This window comes from Schistocerca piceifrons, chromosome 1, assembly GCF_021461385.2.
Source record: "Schistocerca piceifrons isolate TAMUIC-IGC-003096 chromosome 1, iqSchPice1.1, whole genome shotgun sequence".
NCBI classification, from domain to species: domain Eukaryota; kingdom Metazoa; phylum Arthropoda; class Insecta; order Orthoptera; family Acrididae; genus Schistocerca; species Schistocerca piceifrons.
The window spans coordinates 842,795,034-842,816,804 of NC_060138.1; the positions used below are offsets into that span (position 1 = coordinate 842,795,034).

Here is a 21,771-nt window from a genome sequence, read left to right on the forward strand (position 1 = left end):
GATCAAACGCCGTACTGAGGTAGGTGGAACTTTGATAGTGCACCGTACGACGAGAGACAGTGATCAAACAAGTACGCCACCTCAATAAACCCGCCTCGCCGCACCCATTGATCAAAACCCTTCCTTCTTCTCTTGCCGACAAACCTCTTGTCAATAAAATTGGTGAGCTTTTACCGTAATATATTTTCGTCTTAGTCCTTCGCTGAACTCCCTGCACCATCCTTCAACTGTCTCACTCTCTGCGTTATTAACATTAAGCACTGATATTAAATCTCTTATAGAGGCGAGATATAAATCACAATGAAATCACATACGTATGTAACAGACACTGGTGCAAATCACACAAAATGCAAAAAGAAAAACAATACAGAAATTAAAATAAAAAAACAATACAGAGTCACACACACAAGTGGCGTGTTCAGGATTAATAAATTTAGCCAACAGACATTTTTTTTTTAACTGATGACTCGTGTCATCACTGTGGCAGTTATACGTGATGTATAAATATTTGTAATGCCAGCGCTAACGTTTTTGGACTTAATGTGATCAGGATCCACAGCAATAGTAATGGTGAGACTATCTGAGAGATCTGAAGACCAGAAGACCCATTACTTTTGATGTACGAGTGTGTTCCGTAAGTAATGCGATACACTTATTTTCTCGGCAAATTTCGATTGAAAAAATGTGGAATTTGTTGTGGAACATCGTGGAATATTCCCGCTTCAGCCCCTGAGGTTTCATGGTACTTCGGCAGATGGCGGCGCTTTACGTAGCCTTCAAAAATGGCGTCTGTAACAGAGGCGCGTTCCGAGCTTAGAACTGTCCTTGAGCTTCTTTTGGCGGAAAACTAGAGAATGACAGATATTCATAGGAGCCTGCAGAATGTCTAGGAGACCTAGCAATGAATAAAATCACGGCTAGTCTTTGGGTGAGGCGTCCGTCATCATCGCAACAAGGTCGCGCAAACCTGTCCGGTCTCCCGCGTGCCGGGCGGTCGTACACAGCTGTCTCTCCCTCGAAGCTGGAACGTGCGGACACTCTCTTTACGAGGTGATCGACGGACCACAATCAACCACCTCGCCGCTCAACTGTACGTCTCCGCTGATCCTGATGTCACATTCGTTCGTCAGTTGGAGACTCAAGGGTGTGTATCCGCTTGGTTCCTCGCCATCTAACAGAAGACCATAACGAGCTATCATCTGTTTGGCCGAATAAAGGATGATGTGGAAGTTATTGATGCAGCAAGATGTTGGCTCCGCAGTCGACCTGTATAGTGGTATTATGTGGGATACAAGCCCTTCCAGTAATGTGGCGTAAGGCCGTCGTATTGAACAGAGATCATGTTTAAATAGGGTTTTGTAGCCAAAAGAGTGAGGGATAGTATGGTGTATTGGAATCCTGAATAAAACCAACCTGCTTTCAGAAAAATGTGTGTTGCATTACTTATTGAATACGTCTTGTAGTTGTGTCCCACATCTCAAGAGCAAAGCTCTCCTGACACCCTGAAACTGCTGCTTGCAGACTAGGACTGCTGGACGTGTCGCAGTATTTGGCTGTGATGCTGGGGTCAGGGCTGTCCACGCCGCTGTTCCTGAGCCTCAACTACGAAGGCGTGTACCAACTGGCTGCCGGCCTCATGGTGCTGTGTCTGCTGTACTCCATCTTCCTGCTGCCAGAGACCACTGCGCGCTACACACCACCACAAGACGTGAGCTGGTAGCCTGTTTTACGCCCACCACTGAACAAGGAGAGCTGTCACATATTTATCATAAACTAATGTTAACGTATCTCGTGTGCTTAGGGGAGCTGCAGCTGCTGCAAGGGGATCTTCCACCCCCAGCTGGTGCGCGACGCTCTCAAGACATCCCTGATGAAGCGGCCACACCACGGACGCACAGCCATCCTAACCGTCATCTTCGTGGCCGTCACTAGCGTCCTTATCTCCCAAGGTATGTCCACGCTCACGCACTGACCTACGAAAAAGCGCTACGAGCTTACTTTTGTTAATAGTCTTCTTTTTTTTTTTGTTAAGAGTCGTACACGTTCTAGTAGAGAATAAAATCGGAGTGAAACATCACATTGTCTTCACACTTGATATTTTCTGGTATATTCAAGCACAATTCATCAAGTCTGCTCCAGAACTATCTCCGTATTTAAAGTTGTTGGACTGCTATATACACTTACGGGAAAAAATCTCAACACCAATACATTATTAACGTAGAGTAAGGAAATTACAGGAATACATTTGTCTTGGTAACATATTTAAGTGATTAACATTGCATGTTCACAGGTTAATGCAAGAGCGAGATAAGTCATTGCAAATGTGAAATTCCGGTACGCAAATAACCGTCAGACTGTTGTACGTGTGCCATATGTCAGTTTGTGGACTGGAGTTCCATGCCTGTGCACTTGGTCGGTCAATACAGCGACGGTTAATGCTGTTCGTGGATGACGCTGGAGATGTCATTCGATTATATCCCATATTTACTCGATTGGAGACGGATCTGGTGATCGAGTGGATCAAGCCAACATATCGACATTCTATAGAGCATATTGGGTTACAACAGCCGCATGTGGGAGAGCGTTATCCTTTTGCAAAATACCCCCTGGAATACTGTTCATGAATGGCAGCACGACAGGTCGAATCACCACTCTGACATACAGTTTTGCAGTCAGGGTCCGTGGGATAACCACGAGAGTGCTCCTGCTATCATCGCACCCCAGACAGGTGAAGGGTCAGAGTGTCTATGACGCAGACAGATAAGTCGCAGGCTCTAAAATGGCCTCCTTCTAACCAACACACAACCATCACTGGGACTGAGGTAGATCCAGCTTTCATCAGAAAACACAATAGACCTCCACCCTGCCCTCCGATGAGCTCTCGCTTGACACCACCGATTTTTAACAGTTCGTTACGTCAGTGTAGTGCCAACTGCTACTCGAATTGGTGCTGCAGATGTAGTACGATGCGCCAGAGCCATACATAAAAAACGATGGTATTCCTTCTCTGAAGTGCACGTGACTGTCCAGAGCCCGGTCTTCTTGCAACTGTACACTCTCGTGACTGTCACTATCAGCAGTCGTGTACAGTGACTACACTCCTGCCAAGTGTCTACAATATTACGGAAGGAGCATCCAGCTTCTCGTAGGCCAATTACACGACCTTGTTCAGACTCAGTGAGGTGCTGAAAATTGCGTCTTTGTCGCCTTAAAAGCATTCTCGACTAAAATCAATTCGTCACGTCCAATCTCAAAGGTAACTAACTCTCACGTCTGGTACAACGTGTTTTTAAAGCCTCCTCATAGTGGCGCTACTAACTCCACTCCTATGTGACTGGTGCAGAATTTGATAAGACATTATCTTTCAGATGTAGAAACAATCCTTCCAACTTTCGTTTATGATGCACAACTTCCTCTTGGTGCTCCGATTTTTTTTCTGTCAGTGTATTTAAGATGAACTCTCTACATAGATTTCGCGGGATCACAAAGCTAAAATACTCTGGAAAACAGGAACGAAGTTCACTGCATATATTATTTTGTACGCAGTGAACAGAATGTAGTCGATAAAAAGTAAGGATACAGTTTCGATCTAATGAGGCGTATATATATAACAAGAATAAATCCAGATGATAAAAGGGTATTCATTGGACAGATATATTATACTACAACTGACATGTGATTACATTTTCACGCAATTTGGGTGCATAGATCCTGAGAAATCAATACCTAGAACAACCACCTCTGGCCGTAATAACGGCCTTGATACGCCTGGGCATTGAGTCAAACAGAGCTTGGATGGCGTGTACAGGTACAGCTGCCCATGCAGCTTCAACATGATATCACAGTTCCTCAAGAATAGTGACTGGCGTATTGTGATGCGCCAGTTGCCCGGCCACCACTGACCAGACGTTTTCAATTGGTGAGAGATCTGGAGAATGTACTGGCCAGGGCAGCAGTCGAACAGTTTCTGTTTCCAGAAAGGCCCGTACAGGACCTGCAACATGCGGTCGTGCATTATCCTGCTGAAACATAGGGTTTCTCAGGGATCGAATGAAGGGTGGAGCCACGGGTCGTAACAAGCTAAAATGTAACGTCCACTGTTCAAAGTGCCGTCAATGCGAGGAAGAGGTGACCGAGACGTGTAACCGATTGCACCCCATACCATCACGCCGGGTGATACGCCAGTATGGCGATGACGAATACACGCTTCCAATGTGCGTTCACCGCGATGTCACCAAACACGGATGCGACCATCATGATGCTGTAAACAGAACCCGGATTCATACAAAAATGACGTTTTGCCGTTCGTGCACCCAGGTTCGTCGTCGAGTACACCATCGCAGGCGCTCCTGTCTGTGATGCAGCGTCAAGTATAACCGCAGCCATGGTCTCCGATCTGATAGTCCATGCTGCTGCAAACGTCGTCGAAGTGTTCATGCAGATGGTTGTTGTCTTGCCAACGTCCCCATCTGTTGACTCAGGAATCGAGACGTGGCTGCACGATCCGTTACAGCCATGCGGAGAAGATGCCTGTCATCTCGACTGCTAGTGATACGAGGCCGTTGGGATCCAGCACAGCGTTCCGTATTACCCTCCTGCACCCACCGATTCCATATTCTGTTTACAGTCATTGGATCTCGACCAACGCGAACAGCAATTTCGCGATACGATAAACCGCAATCGCGATAGGTTACAATCCGACCTTTATCAAAGTCGGAAACGTGATGGTACGCATTTCTCCTCCTTACACGAAGCATCACCACAACGTTTCACCAGGCAACACCGGTCAACTGCTGTTTGTGTATGAGAAATCGGTTGGAAACTTTCCTCATTTCAGCACGCTGTAGGCTTCGCCACGGGTGCCAACCTTGTGTGAATGCTCTGAAAAGCTAATCATTTGCATATCACAGCATCTTCTTCCTGTCGGTTAAATTTCGCATCTGTAGCACGTCATCTTCTAGGTGTAGCAATTTTAATGACCAGTGGTATATATATATATATATATATATATATATATATATATATATATATATATGAGTATATAAAATGGAACCCCTCGTATCAACGTATTTTACGTACTCTCTGCTTCTGTAGGAGCTTGCCCGTGTTATTTTTTAAACTTGGTATGATGAAGTCAAAGATAATTTTATTCCTTGTCCTCAATTTTTATCACAGCGTAACAGCTGTTTACCGAAGCAGAAAGTAATGTATTCTGAATTTCATGTCGAAGAATGAAGTAATTTCTCTCACTACATGTGTGCTGGTCCCTCGTTCCCACTTGACAGGTACTTTTCATGTGAATACATTTTGATGCTTAGCATCCATTCATTTTCAGAAACCTTACCCTTGTGTGTAGCTTCCCATTAGTAGAGAAGATAGAGGCAGATGACTGAATTACAACCAGTAGTTGTTTCATTGTACTAGGTAGTTTTATCAACAGCGCTTTTCAATTGTTCAGATGATATTCAGTGAGCAAGTGATATCGAATGCAAAAGGTATTACATTCATCTGCAGAAACGATATAGAAACCGAAACTACAGAAGAGTTTTTTATTTCAATTCGTACTTGGACCAGTATCTGGAAATACTCAATGTGCAATGCTGTGTTCCGCATTTCTAGGAGAAGGTGTTGTCTACTACCAGTTCGTGAACGCCAAGTTCCAGTGGACGATGGAGGACAACCTGCTGTTCAGATTCTTCAGCAATGGCACCACTGCTGCAGGTGAGGCTCAGCACATTAGTTCTGCTTCCTGTCATGTCCCAAAGTATTCGACGTCATTTTAGAGCTCAATACACAGATTTAACACTAAAACAGCTGAAGATGCAAAGAGATAGATAATAAATATTTATTCAACAGGACTGATCAGAAATTAGCTTTTTCTTTCAACGCGCTTAATGCTACCCTAAGTGCAGCGGCAAGTGAGTATCCAATAAAACCATTTAGATTAGGTTTCCAATATGTGCTGCGGTGTTGGTGATCTATACATAAGTTTATATGTCTCTTCGTTAGAAATTTTCTCCGGTTTTGCTTTTCCTTAAGGAGCTTTCTTTTGTCGAGTTTAAAATACTGCCATAAAAAATGTTCTATTGTAGAACAGACTGTTTTTCAGTAAGACTGTAAATATTCGGCTTTCTTAGATTTCATGGTTTGTTTAGAAATATCGTGCAGAGGTTTCCGAATACAGTTGTACCAGAATAAGTACTACGAGAGTAATGTTTACTAAAATCCGCACATTGCTGTGATGGATCGCAAAATGAGTTACTGTTCCAAGACAAGGCGTTCCATCGTTGCAGGAACCTTGGTGGGCGTCATGGTGTTCGTGCGGTGGCTCAAGTTGGGCGACGGCTGGATAGCCTTCATCACTTTCTCCTGCAAGATCTCTGCAGCCGTAATCCACGCCATATCACCGGAGTCGTGGTACATGTTTCTGGGTATGTTGTCAGCTATCCTGCGAATTTTTATTTTGTGTTCGCTGAGTTATGTCCTTATTAGCAGTTATGACTATCCCTACTCCAACTCTATGTTATTCCAGTGTTTGAGTTACGTGGGTTGTTGTTCCTGTATATCATTTGCTATGTTTTCTCTGTGTTATTATACCGAGTATATTCAGAGAAAAAATCGAGCAACTGTATTCATCGTCAATACCTCCACTCCTCCTCCATTCTGACACTATCGTTCTCCTCTCAATGAAATGTGTTCTGATTTGTTTGTAGGCGGAGCTATCGGCTGCTTCGGAGCCTTGATCTGGGTTATGGTAAGGGCGATGCTGACTAGGCTGGTTGCCAAGGACGAGATAGGTGAGTGCAGTTCCCTTTGTAACAGCAGTTTTACGATTTATTAGCTAACTGGGATGTGATCATGAGGAAAAGAAAAAAAGATAAATTAAGTGGCAACATTCTATAAGTCGGAGGTTTGAATGTCAGAACCGGAATGTAATAAGGGAGATACTACATCAGAAAATGGAAATATGAAGGCTGCAACGTAGATCTATTAGGGCTTACACGAAACCCCTTGAGTGCGAGGTCGCAAGCTCAATCTTCAGTTAGGCCAGTTAGAAAATGTTGTGTTAACAATTATGACAGAAAAATATTAACTGCTAATGACTCAGAATGTGCATCAGGAGGACGACAGGAAATGAGTGTCTGGGAGGTGCAGAGATGAACCATCTGTGGGCTGTTTGTATTACACTTCACAAAATGGACATCTGCGACATTCAAGAAATGTTCAAAACAAACCATTAACTTGCTCCATGAACACCAAATGAAAAATGGCGCGCCACAGTGATCTCAGAGGTTCACACCATCAAGATCGAAGGCGAATTCCTTGAGAGTTACAAACTGCACAGGACGTTCAGCTAGGTATCCACTCTTAAAGAACGCATATAAAATCATATTCGTGTAAGGGGGTGATGAGAGCGGATGGAATGTGATGGCATGAAACCGAATGCGAAACAGTCTGTCGTGGAACTCATCGTGAAACTGACTATCTTTTAACGCCTAACTGCAGATAGCGCGATAATACGTTTTGTGGTCACGAGTAACACAAACATCCAGTTGCTGAACTTGTCCAGTGGTTCCCCGTTGTATGAACAGCAATGTCACACATTTATTAGAAGGGATAGTTTCCTCTAAAGGAGTATGATGTTTACGAGTATAAGCACCATGAATCAAGCAAAACAAGTTATTTTTACCAGCTGTTGGCCAAAAGCAGTGCTCATACCATAGCTGTAGTTTTCTCACGCCCATTTTCCCACTCTTGCTTGATGAGATGTAAATATTCAGTACTGCCCTTGCAAGATCACACACACGAGAAAGAATCGTAGGGAGCAAAGCACCACCAACTTCTCACAGCACAATAAATAACTTTCCAGTCAATTTGCCATCCAAATCAACAGTCGGCATAATTGTATATGAATACGTTAAGGCATTGATGTTAGTTGACATTGATACAGTACTCTTGGTACTCTAATTTCCAAGTTTCCCTTCATATGAATTTCCTCTTGAAATCCAGATTGGTGGAGTTGGAAACAAATTTCTTTGCTTATCTGATCAACAAATTGTCGGGTCGATTCCACAGTATACTGTACATCGTCAAGATGACACTTGGTTTGAAATTTCATTACCTTACTTTTCCAATTTTGTAACGCTGTTTGAAGTTATGCAACCATCCATTGCTTTCCTTGAAATAGCTGTAATCTATGTCGCACGCAAAGTGCTTTGGATAAAGTAGAAGTAGGTCACTATCATGCGCGTCCTGTCAATTGTATCGAGCATCCTTGAAATGCGGAAACGCCAGTTTTTGTAACAAGTACGTCTTGACCTCCCTTGAATATCAGTAGTTTTTCTTATGTATTACACGGTCATACTGCTACGGACTTAATCGAAATCTATTCATAATTGTTTTCTTTTTTTTTTCTTTACTATGCTGCGGATGATCTTCCATGTATGTAATTATGCTTAGTAAGCCCACTTTGGACAACAATTATCCTTTACCACGTTTCATTGGAGACGAGATTTGTGGCTCCCTGTCCGAGAAGGATGGTGAACTACATGACTACATGATTTGTTTCAATATTAATTTCCCTTGTTAAGCACGCGTCGTCATCATTTTACTCCACATGTACATTGACCTCACAGTCGAGCGTATACGACATCACAATTCCACTGACACCTCTTCCGGAAACACTGATATTTCATTTGCCTCTTCTTTCTCACTCTTCGAAATTCCTTGGGTTCCTTTCTGACGATATGTTAACTTTGGTAACTGTTGTTGTAGGAATAATGCAATGTTTGCTTTGTTTATCGTTGCCATTGCTCTGCTTTGTATCAACACCACTAGCCCTGTAGCACCGTTGAGTTACTCATCGAATAAACAGTTGAACTACGCTCCGTAGCCTCATGCTGTGCTCGCAATTGGATTTCTCCAGTCCCAAACCCTGTCGCCATTAGCAGCCAATATTGTGGGTTGCCTGGTAGACAATACGTGGGGCGTCGAATGCCGTAAACATCATTGGCCTTTTGCGGCCTCGCCCTCAAGGAGTTCCTTGTTAGTGAATTGAAATGGAAGGAGGATGGGGGTATCTACTGAAAAAATAAAAAAAAAAATAAAAATTGGTAATGTCAATCACGTCAGGAAATGGCGTAAAGGGAGTAAGATCCACTATGGCTACTAGGGTAGGGCAAGATGTGAGTGACACTGAACAGTTCAACAGAAGCTAAATCCATTGAAAGAGAACAATTACAATTCAGTTACAACTGCCAATACCACAAGAAGCATACGACGAGTTAGCAGGTGTATATGATGGAAGTGAACGCGGTACACAACACGTAAAGGGAAACTTTTATGTAATAATCCAGGGGCTTTGGAACACTATAGTAGAAGGAAGAAATAATAGACAGAGCTGTCGGGGAATACATGTTCGGCGATAAGAATGAAACAGGAGAAAGAAATCTTGAATTCTGCAACGGATTTCCGCTAGTAATTGCAAATTTTCTATTCAAAAATAACAAGAAGATACCGACTGGATTACGTCATTGTCAGACAGATATTTCGAAATCACATATTAGATTGTAAACCGTACCAAGGAGCAAACATAGACTCTTATCGTAATTTAGTAATTGTGAGGAACCGCTACAGTCGCAGGTTCGAATCCTGTCTCGGGCATGGGTGTGTGTGATGTCCTTAGGTTAGTTAGGTTTAAGTAGTTCTAAGTTCTAGGGGACTGATGCCCTCAGATGTTAAGTCCCATAGTGTTCAGAGCCATTTGAACCATTTGAATAGGTTCGACATTAAGAGATTTGTTGGCGAGAACCATTGTAGAAATAAGTGGGATACTGAAACATTGAGGAATGATGAGCTACGATTCCTGATCCCTAAAGCTGTAGCTATTGGAGTAATGAATATTATTGTATTAGTTAGTTGAGGATGAATTGTCATTACTAAAAGCGGTAATCACAGTAGTTAGACAGACAAATACAGATATAAGAAATATAACTGGGAAGGGATAATAGGTGAACGAGGAAATGCTGCTATTAATAGACAAAAGGAGAAAATACAAATACATTCAGATAAAATTTTCGGAGAATTTAAAACCAAAGACATTACCATCAAAAGTGAAAACAATTTCTACCCTTAGACAAGGAAGAGAGAGCGGTTTGATGGAAAAGGTGCATTGAGTGTCTCTACGAAGGTTTGGAATTGTGTGCTTAACTGATAGGAGAGGAAATAAGCTGTCGGTGTGAAGAGTATAGAGCGTCCATTCCAACAAATTTTTCTACCATGGAAAAAAAGAGAATAAACCCTTGATGGACGAATAAAGGAGAATTAAGGAGACTACCACACTTGCTAAGAGAGCATTCCTCGAGGAAAGAAGTCGACTAGTATCGGACATAAGCCTTGATTTGAGGAAGACGTTCCTGAGGAACGTATGTCTGGAGCACAAAATTCTTTGGTTTGTGGATTTGAGATGTGGTGTTACACAAGGCTGCTGAAAATCAATATGAGGAATGAAGAGGCTGTTTGAAAGCCACTGCATCCATGTGACCGCATGTGGAGAAAGATGAGCAGCGCCCGTCTGTTCTGTGTGTCCACAGGCCAGGTGTTCGCGCTGGCGGTGACGCTGGAGTCGCTGTGTCCACTGGTGGGACCTCCCGTCTACAGCGCCGTCTTCAAGGCGACCATCGAGTCCTTCCCTGGCGCCTTCCACTTGCTCTCCGCCGCGATCATGGCGCTCGACCTCACGCTGCTCCTGTGAGTCAAACTTTTATTTTCGCCCCAAACGAACGAACGGTGAAATGACAACACGTTCAGAAACCGTAATCCGCGTGTTCAAAAGTGAGCCAAGGCAGTGAGGGATGGTCGTCTTACGCAGATTTTTTAGCTTGATTGTTAGAAGATACATTTTAGAATGTTTTGATGGGCTAATTCCATTTTCCAGTCTGAGAGGACTCAAAGCAGTAAGCACTTGCAACACACTTGAAACATCGCCTGTGAAAGACGACGCCAGCAATAGTAAATGTATTGTGCAAAAAAACTTCAGAGTTTTATTTTTCGCACAATACTCCCAAGCTGGGCGAAAACACAGAAATATACACTGTGTAATGCGTGTAAGTGCAGATATTCCTATTGGTGACTGAGGGTGAAGTTCCGAACCACGTTACGTCAGTATTTGCGTTATTTGTCAACTAGCTATAGGTATTACAAGTCGTATGTTTTTAGATCGGTTAATACCTCCAAGTACATGTTTATTTTCCCCAGCGTCTTCTAACCAAACTGCGTGCCTATGGAATATCGCCTCAGTTGTGCGACTGGATTCGTGATTTCATGTCAGATAGGTCACAGGTCGTAATAATAGACGGAAAGCCATCGAGTAAAACAGAAGTAGTATCCGGCGTTCCCCAGAGAAGTGTTAAAGCCCTCTATTGTTCCTGATCTATGCTGAAGTGTGGACATGCGCACACCCAACAATTATACCGACAGGCATAGTTCACATAGTGATTAAGTAACGACTGTGCAGAAAACATCGCATAGTAAACTAACGTCGATTTGCAGTAGGGTTTTGGAACATATACTGTGTTCGAACGTTATGAATTACCTTGAAGAAAACGATTTATTGATACGTAGTCAGCACGGATACAGAAAACATCGCTCTTGTGAAACACAACTATCTCCTTATACTCATGAAGTAATGAGTGCTATAGACAGGGAATGTCAGATTGATTCCATATTTTTAGATTTCCAGAAGGCTTTCGACACCGTTCCTCATAAGAGTCTACTAACCAAACTGCATGCCAATGGAATATCGACTCAGTTGTGCGACTGGATTCGTGATTTCCTGTCAGAAAGCTCACAGTTCGTAGTGATAGACGGAAAGTCATCCAATATAACAGAAGTAATATCCGGCGTTCCCCAAGGAAGTGTTATAGGCCCTCTATTGTTCCTGATCCATATTAACGAGATAGGAGACAATCTGAGTAGACCTATTACATTGTTTGCAGTTCATGTTGTCATTTACCGTCTAGTAAAGTCATCAGATGACCAAAAGGAATTGCAAAATGATTTAGACAAGATATATGCATGGTGCGAAAAGTGGCAATTGACACTGAATAAGGAAAAGTGTGAAGTTATTCACATGACTACTAAAAGAAATCAGCTAAATTTCGATTACGCGATGTCACACAATTCTTATGGCTGTAAATGCAACTAAATACTTAGGGATTACAATTACAAATAATCTAAATTGGAACGATCACATAGATATTGTTGTGGGTAGAGCAAACCAAAGACTGCGATTCATTGGCAGAACACTTAGCAGGTGCAACAGGTCTACCAAAGAGACTGCTTACATCACGCTTGTCCGCCCTACCCTGGAGTATTGCTGTGCGGTGTGGAATCCGAATCAGGTGGGACTGACGGATGACATCGAAAAAATGCAAAGAAGGGCAGCTCGTTCTGTATTATCGCGAAATTGGGGAGATGGTGCCACAGACATGGTGCGTGAATTGGAGTGGCAATCATTAAAACAAAGGCGTTTTTCGTTGCGACGGGACCTTCTCATTAAATGTCAATCATCAGTTTTCTCCTCTGATTGCGAAAGCATTCTGTTGGCACCGACCTACATAGGAAGAAATGATCATCACGATAAAATAAGAGACATCAGGGCTCACAAAGAGCCGCGCGCTCTAGGGTGTCTTGTCACGGTCCGCGCGGCTCCACCCCTCCCCTCCCCCCCCCACCACACTACCGCCCCCCCCCCCCTCCATCGCCGGCACCTCCCCCCGTCGGAAATTCGAGTCCTCCCTCGGGCATGGGTGAGTGTGTTGTCCTCAGCGTAAGTTAGGTTATGTTGGATTAATTAGTGTGTATGCCTAGGGACCGCTGACCTTAGCAGTTTGGTCCCATAGTCCTTACAACAAATTTCCAATTTTTGCTCGCACAGAAAAATTTAAGTGCTCGTTTTTCCCGCGCGCCATTCAAGAGTGAACGGTAAAGCGACAACTTGAAGTTAGTTTACTGAACCTTCTGCCAGGCACTTTATTGTGAATAGCAGAGTAATCACGTAGAAGTATGTAACGTGTTTATGGGAAGACTGTTCGGCAAAGAGAAAAAACAGTCAACACACCGACGTGTGCACATATTAAGGTGCCAAATACCCGTTACACCCTGTATATTTTAACTACGAGGATTGCCCAGAAAGTAATGCAACACATTTTTTTTTTCTCAGTCGAAAACTGCTACAAATGCGGAAAGTTACGTATGTATTGTTTGAAGTCTCCTGAGATAGCACGCCAAGTTTCCGTCACTTCCGACGGATAGCGTAGCTGCATGATAGTTTCAAAATGGCGTCTATAGTTGATGTACGTTACAAGCAACGTGCCGTCCTTGAATTTCTCACTGCAGAGAAAGAAACTGTAGGGAATATTCACAAACACTTGTGCAAAGTCTATGCAGCATCTGTTGTCGACAGAAGTACAGTTAGTCGCTCGACACAGAGGATGAGGTCAACCAGAAGGCGGTTCGGAGGAGCTCCACGATTTGCAGCGGTCAGGCAGACCATCCGCGGCTGTCACCCTACAGCCCTGACTTGGCCGCCTCGGAATTCCACTTGTTTTGGCCATTAAAGGATACCATTCGTGGAAGACATTTTGAGGACGATGAGGAGGTGATTCACACACCAGGACAAGGATCGGTACCGACAGGGCATACACGCCATTGTTTCGCGCTGGAGGGAGACCATAGAACGGGATGGAGATTATGTGGAAAAATAGCATCTTTATTTCGTTTGTTTCATTCTCATTTTGTTCAATAAAGAATTGTTGAAGAAATAATCCTCGTAACTGCCGCTTATCTCGCGCTTAACATTGTCACTCCACCGACAGAATTAAGTACCTTATCAATGCAGAGCGCTACTCTATTGTTGACGAGCACAAATTCTTTGCTAATGTTGTATAAAGTTGGTCTTGTTCATAGGCGCCCACTCATCTGTATTTGCAGTACAGACTTCTTCTTCAAAATTTTTATTGAGAACTGTCACGTATATGCAGAGCTAACTGTGAGTCTGCTAAGTTACAGGTTTAGACTATCCTGATATTACATTGTCGAGCGTGATGTAGAAGACTGTGCGTGGCCTTTGCAGTTGCTCACTAATTTAGGTTCAGTTGCTTGTCATGCTCTGAGCAGAAAATTATACCGTTTATTTCGTCTCCAAGGTGACTGCGAACGTTTCCAGAACGGCAATATCCAACTTTAGAAACGGACCCGCCCGATATCTCTTTAGCAAGCGGAGTCATCTTCTGTAAGCGGCAATCAAATGAAAACGAGACAGATAGAAAAAAGTAAGTAAATGCTTATTACTCCAAATGTAATAGTCATACCTAGTAATATATTTATCCCGTTGCGAGACTAGACGGTCAATACCTTCATGGAAGCATGTTTGCGGCCGCCTACGGAACCATGATTGTATCCAAACTCTTCCCATGCGTTCTCCATGTGTTTGGAACCCTGAAGGAAGACATTTGCGTCCATCGATTTGCATCGGAGGTAGAGGTTGTACGCCCGGGAACAATCACGGTTCCGTAGGGAACCGCAAACATTTCTCATTGAAGGCGTTCACCGTATTGTCTCACAGTGGGATAAATGTAGATGGTTTGGATAAAAAGTAGCGGCAACATTGTTATAATTCGTGCCAGACTTTATTGACAGTCATTCACCGTATACATGCCCTTAATATAATCGCCCCGCATCTCGATCTCCTCCCCCCCCCCCCCCCCCCCCACATAGATGGGATGCCTCGTACACTGCCAGCGCGTTCTTCTTTGTCGATGTCTCGCAAGGATCGCCATATAGCACGGATGATATCTTATCTTGCGTTGCAGCACGTGTAACAGAAAGGTTTCTTCCTTTTGGTGGACAGGTCGTATAATCGCACGGACTCATATCGAGTGAAACGATGGAGGCTCCAGTATATCCCACCTCCACGTATTCAGACGTTCCTACACGGGGTTCGCCGTATGGCATCGTGCACTGTCATTAAGCATGATGGATGCAGTGCCAAAAGGTGCCACCGCTTTCTTGTTAGAGCGGGTAAATGACGATGTCACAAGAAATCGCAATAGCAGGCGGCAGTGACCGTCTGCCCATGTACTACAACATATTACAGGATTAACCCACGGATATCGTAAGCCACAATAACAATCACTTTGCGACAAGCTCATTTATGGGCGAGGAGAAACATGGCGTTTCCATTCATTGGATTGTCCCTTTAATGTCGTTCGTAATACCGAGTCCAGCGTTCGCGTTCCCTGAATGAGCAATTTCACTGCAAGTTCGTAACGTTGCCACTGTTGTACCTCGATCATTGCATGCAGTAACCGAAGTGAGAGAAGACATCGTCCGTGCCATAGGGAGGTTCTTGCGAGACTTCGAAAGAGACGGACGCGCTGACGGTACACGAGACCTTCCACGTGTGTGTGTGTGTGTGGGGGGGGGGGGGGGGGGAGATCGAGATGCGAGACGATTATATTAAGGGCATGTAATACGGTGAACATATGTCAGGTAAAGAGTGGTATGAAATATAAAAGTGTTGCCACTACTTTTTACCCAGCCCATGTGTTAACAGTTACGGCCATTACTTTATGTGAAATAGTAAACAGTTTATGAAAATTTTTTCATCGACCTCGCTTTCATTTGATCGCCCCTTATAGTTCTCTGGAGACATCTCTCCTCTGTCACTTGCACAGCACAAACATGGCAGTAGTATACTAAGCAACGTCTGTTGCCAACATCCAGAAGGACACTAACCAACTTCCAGAGCCATAAAATTTATTCGTTACAGAGGGACGCTTGTTGTCAATTCACGTATCAGATACACCGCGGCTCTCTGAGGCTACACTGAGTTTTACATGGCAGTGTGATTATAGTAGACACAGACAGGCACTGCCATTTTATCGATGAGGACTGCTTCAGTGTATCAGTCAGAAACAGAAAATTCGATTTCCTTCGGTAGAAGTGATAAATAAACCAGCATGAAATTTTCGTCATGTTCGAAAAATATGTGCCCATAAATTGACACCATCTCGAACTCGACTGGAATTGGAAGAGATCAGAGATCAGATCGCTTTCGTTAGGGAGAATGCAGATCCCCAAGGCAGTGAGCTACGTGTAACACTTGTTGCAATAGTTGTCGTTGACATTACATCCGCAGTCAAGACGCCTGTCAAAAGTCCACTGATAGTGGATGAGTTGGCCATTTTCCTTTCTTTTTTCGATCTTACAACCACAATGCAGCAACTACAGCTGGCAATTACGAGGTTAGAAAAATGGGCTAATACAAATGGTTTAGGGTTCTCATCAGAGAAAACTATTTGTGTAAATTTTAACCGTTCACGTCGGAGCTATAACCAACCATCTCTCAAAATGGATAACAATGTCTTAAGTTTTAAGGAATATGTGTGATATCTGGGCCTAATGTTCGACACGAAAATAACCTTGCTATCGTACCTAAAACACCTAAGAACAAAGGGCGTAATACTATTTTTGAATGCCTCTGCGGAAATATTTGGGGCGCAGACAGGTCCCGTCGAGCGCAGTTTTATAGAACTTTTTTAATATCCCGACTAGAGTGAGGCAACGTTGCGCGTGGATCAGCACTTCACTAATGCAGTCTACGAAGACGGCTCCCCACGGCAAGAATGGCCATGAAAAAATTATCATTTCCCCAGTCATTGCTATTTAGTGTAACGCATCGTTAAAACATTGATCGGACATTCAGGAGGCGGCCACATGCGACCAATCCACCCAGGAATGTCTTATCGACCTAGATGTATCATATCTTCTGGTAACGAAACAGTGATGAAAAAAATTGCCACCTTGGCGTCTTCAGAGAATCAAAGTGATTTGAAGCCTGATAGAATGAAAGAAATAGTGTACTTCACATTACGTTTCTTTCCTTTTTCTCAATTTTAAGATTGTGTCAAGTTTTTATCCTCATATACAGGGATGGACCTAAGCAGGAGTATACACACGGCTGTTGAGCTGTCTTCCGTGGTAGGATCTTCAGGACTCGCGTCCCGAAACAAATAAGAAATTGTTATCCCGAAGTACACGCAGTCCTGAAAGGAAACGAGCAGGTGAGACGCTGTCGCAACAGAAGATTTCTCGTCTCCTCGCGCAGTGCCTCGCAATCTGTACAATAAATAACTTCAGTAGAAAAACTTATACAGACTTGCAACAGATTCAAAAACAAGACAAAGAAGTGCTATTCTACTAGGTAGCGGGGCAGTTAGGATACGGGAAAATAATGTAGCTGACAAAGCAGCCAGGGAAACGTGTAGGGGAGCGGTTGCGATTCGGTGCGCCAACCTCGTGCATGCTACGTCGCATTGTCAGGCGAAGGATCATGCGTCATTGAGATGATATTGGTCGGCAAACTGCGGTCAACCAAATCGAGCACACAGGCACGGCGAACCTAATTCCAGTCTCACCAATGATAGTAAATCTACATCTACATCTACATCTACATTGATACTCCGCAAGCCACCCAACGGTGTGTGGCGGAGGGCACTTTACGTGCCACTGTCATTACCTCCCTTTCCTGTTCCAGTCGCGTATGGTTCGCGGGAAGAACGACTGTCTGAAAGCCTCCGTGCGCGCTCTAATCTCTCTAATTTTACATTCGTGATCTCCTCGGGAGGTGTAAGTAGGGGGAAGCAATATATTCGATACCTCATCCAGAAACGCACCCTCTCGAAACCTGGCGAGCAAGTTACACCGCGATGCAGAGCGCCTCTCTTGCAGAGTCTGCCACTTGAGTTTATTAAACATCTCCGTAACGCTATCACGGTTATCAAATAACCCGGTAACGAAACGCGCCGCTCTTCTTTGGATCTTCTCTATCTCTTCCGTCAACCCGACCTGGTACGGATCCCACACTGATGAGCAATACTCAAGTATAGGTCGAACGAGTGTTTTGTAAGCCACCTCCTTTGTTGATGGACTACATTTTCTAAGCACTCTCCCAATGAATCTCAACCTGGTACCCGCCTTACGAACAATTAATTTTATATGATCATTCCACTTCAAATCGTTCCGCACGCATACTCCCAGATATTTTACAGACGTAACTGCTACCAGTGTTTGTTCCGCTATCATATAATCATACAATAAAGGATCCTTCTTTCTATGTATTCGCAATACATTACATTTGTCTATGTTAAGGGTCAGTTGCCACTCCCTGCACCAAGTGCCTATCCGCTGCAGATCTTCCTGCATTTCGCTACAATTTTCAAATGCTGCAACTTCTCTGTATACTACAGCATCATCCGCGAAAAGCCGCATGGAACTTCCGACACTATCTACTAGGTCATTTATATATATTGTGAAAAGCAATGGTCCCATAACACTCCCCTGTGGCACGCCAGAGGTTACTTTAACGTCTGTAGACGTCTCTCCATTGATAACGACATGCTGTGTTCTGTTTGCTAAAAACTCTTCTATCCAGCCACACAGCTGGTCTGATATTCCGTAGGCTCTTACTTTGTTTATCAGGCGACAGTGCGGAACTGTATCGAACGCCTTCCGGAAGTCAAGAAAAATAGCATCCACCCGGGAGCCTGTATCTAATATTTTCTGGGTCTCATGAACAAATAAGGCGAGTTGGGTCTCACACGATCGCTGTTTCCGGAATCCATGTTGATTCCTACATAGTAGATTCTGGGTTTCCAGAAATGACATAATACGCGAGCAAAAAACATGTTCTAAAATTCTACAAGAGATCGACGTAAGAGATATAGGTCTATAGTTTTGCGCATCTGCTCGACAACCCTTTTTGAAGACTGGGACTATCTGTGCTCTTTTCCAATCATTAGGAACCCTTCGTTCCTCTAGAGACTGTACACGGCTGTTAGAAGGGGGGCAAGTCAGTTGGTTAAGAATAGGACACTGTCCATTTCTCCGGCTGGGTGACCACCGATGTGTGGAGCCTGTGGAATATCATTTTCGGTGCAACATATTTTAACTACATGTGTTTCATACGCTGGCCTATGGGCAACCCTCTGCGTGGCTGGAGATACATGCACCATCTTATCTGACAGTGACAACAGTGTAACATGCATTTTAGAATTTTGTGAAGTATCAGGTCTCTTACCTAAAGTTTTGGAGGCAGGAAGTCCATGAGCTCTGAGTGGATAACTCGGCCCGTATGTTTTATTCAGTCAAATGTAACAGGTACTTTATTTTATTTTGCTGATTATCTTTCCATTAAACAACATCTCAGGCCTGGATCAGTACAGTTTTCTTCAACTACGAAAAGGCTACTGTGAGTGGAGACACTAATTAATCACCCTCTACAGAAACACTGAGCTGAATGTTTTAAAAGTCATACTTCAGTCTACCACAACGAGGTTATCTCCAAAGAATTCATGGATATATGATCGATCGACTTTGTAAGTGACGAAGCCCATATTCGTGTCTACATACGTTCTACAGAAAACTGGGGAACCGTCGCAGCAATTTCGCTTGTGAAAACAGACAGCGTTCAAACCAAGGAGTGTGTATGTTGGTATGCAGTAACGGCACTAATGGCCATGCTGTTAAGCGCCATAAACTCAATATCATCATCACTGAGAAAATTTCGACAACGCCGTTCAGCAGGTAGATATAGAACTACGAGGTTTTACATCACACTGCGAGAACTGTTCAAATTGTCTAATTGGGCACACGGGATCTGTCTTGGTTCGATCCTAAGTTGTGAAGTCGGTTATATCAGCCAGTTTTACTGTCGTTTTAGAAGGTTTAGCACATGCATCTGGATGAATACTTAGCATGGCTTAGTCTTTACACCAACTAAATAGAACAGATTTGCTCGACTTTGAATACGCCATTCAAACATACAAATTAGAAGGCATGGACAATGCGACGGCCCTACCCCATCTTACATGGAGGAACTGTTTGCCCTTCATGGGTATCACTCTACTGGTCGACGTCGGAGAACGCCTTGTTGCATCAATAGCCTCCACATCATCCACGTGCAGCTTCCCATAGTGCATCCTTCAATGGGTCAAACAGATGGCAGTCGGAATGTGCGAGATACGAGCTCCTGGGTGGATGAGGAAGAACAGACCAGTGAGGTTCTGTGACCTCCTCTCGGTGCGCAGACTTGTGTGAGGCCTTGCGTTGTTATGAAGAACGAGAAGTTCGTTTCTATTTTTGCGGCGACGAACATGCTGAAGTAGTTTCTTCAATTACCTGAGGGTGGCATAATACTTCATAGTTGATCGTTGCACCATGAGGGAAGACATCAAACAAAATAACGCTTTCAGAGTCCCAGAATACCGTCCCCATGATTTTACTGAGGGTGCGATATTGATCTTTTTATTCACGGGAGAGGTGGTGTGTCGCCACTCTATGGATTGCCGTGTGATTTCCGGTTAGAAGTGATGAACCCATGTTTCATCGTCTGTGATAATGTTAGGCAGTAAATTTTCACGATTAGCATCGTAACCCGCAAGCAATACCGCACAGACGGCCCTTCGTTGCTCTCTATCGTCTTCTGTTAGGCGGCGAGGAAACCAACGGGCACACACCTTTGAGTACCCCAAGTGGTTGACGAGTGTGTCACCACTACAGACGTCCAGTAGAGCAGCGAGGTATTTGATTGTGATCCGTCGATCACCTCGAATAAGAGTGTCCGCACGTTCCAACATTGCAGGAGTTACAGCTTTGTGTGGCCGGACGGCACGTGGGAGATGGGACAGGTTTGCGTGACCTTGTTGTGAAGGTGACAGACGTCTCGCCCAAAGACTCACCGTGCTTTTCGTCGCTTCCAGGTCTCCGAACACATTCTGTAAGTGCCTATGAATATCTGAATGCCCTGGTTTTCCGACAAAAGTAACTCAGCGACAGCTCTCCGCCAGATTACACATCTGTTACAGACGCCGTTTTGAAGGCTATCTACAGCATCGACACCAATTGTAATTTCATGAAACTATAGGGGCTGAAGCGTGATTATTCCTCGATGTCCCACAGCAAATACTACATTTTTTCAACAGAAAAAGGCCGAGGAAAAAATGTATTGCGTTGCTTACTGAACACCTCTCATACGACAATAGCTCTTTCTGCCTACTTATGCGCAGTACGTTACATTTGTTTATGTTGTGTATCAGTTTCCATTCCCAGCACCAAGCAACGATCGTCTGAAGGTCATCCTGCATTTCACTATAATTTCCTGTGTCAATTTAACGTTTTCGTATACAAATTGTAATATTCTTTGTGGGTAAGTTATACCAGTATCTCACAACTACTTTTGCGAGCTATGTGCTGGATTTCACAACGTAAAAAAATGGAGGGCTGGGCATGACTCCTTATTTGAACTTTGTCTCTGCACATTCAGAAATTGTATCGCTCTTTTAAAAATCAGAGGTTGTGTTAGAAAAAAAAGTGTTTGCGACTCTGTATGCTGATACCGTAGAGCGATTTTAGTATACGCGAAGTTTTCTGTATATAAAAGAAACATGCGAGAAACACTCAACCTTTATCACCAGTGTTAAAAGGTGTGGAACGATGGTTTACCTGTTGACATGTTACTCTCGTAATATACCTGTGACACTGTTAGATTATAGATACAATCCTGAGAGGTAGATCGGTCAGGAAATGAGCAATCGTGGATGATCGGCTAGATGCTCTAATTACGACACACTTTGACATTGCATCTCAGTGGACACAAGTAAAAGACAAAAAGAATTAGAAATTATTAAATCAATTGCCTCCAGCAACGGG

At 43.7% G+C, this 21,771-nt stretch overlaps 1 protein-coding gene across 1 annotated transcript in view; it reads left to right on the top strand.

The window, feature by feature from the left end:
• Window positions 1-21,771, top strand: part of LOC124775671 (proton-coupled folate transporter-like) — an 86,333-nt gene that overhangs the window by 47,925 nt on the left and 16,637 nt on the right. The window contains exons 5-10 of the mRNA XM_047250502.1: window positions 1,522-1,708; window positions 1,802-1,949; window positions 5,620-5,721; window positions 6,294-6,431; window positions 6,714-6,797; window positions 10,593-10,749. Coding sequence (XP_047106458.1) covers window positions 1,522-1,708; window positions 1,802-1,949; window positions 5,620-5,721; window positions 6,294-6,431; window positions 6,714-6,797; window positions 10,593-10,749 — 816 coding nt within the window. The remainder of the gene's footprint in view (window positions 1-1,521; window positions 1,709-1,801; window positions 1,950-5,619; window positions 5,722-6,293; window positions 6,432-6,713; window positions 6,798-10,592; window positions 10,750-21,771) is intronic.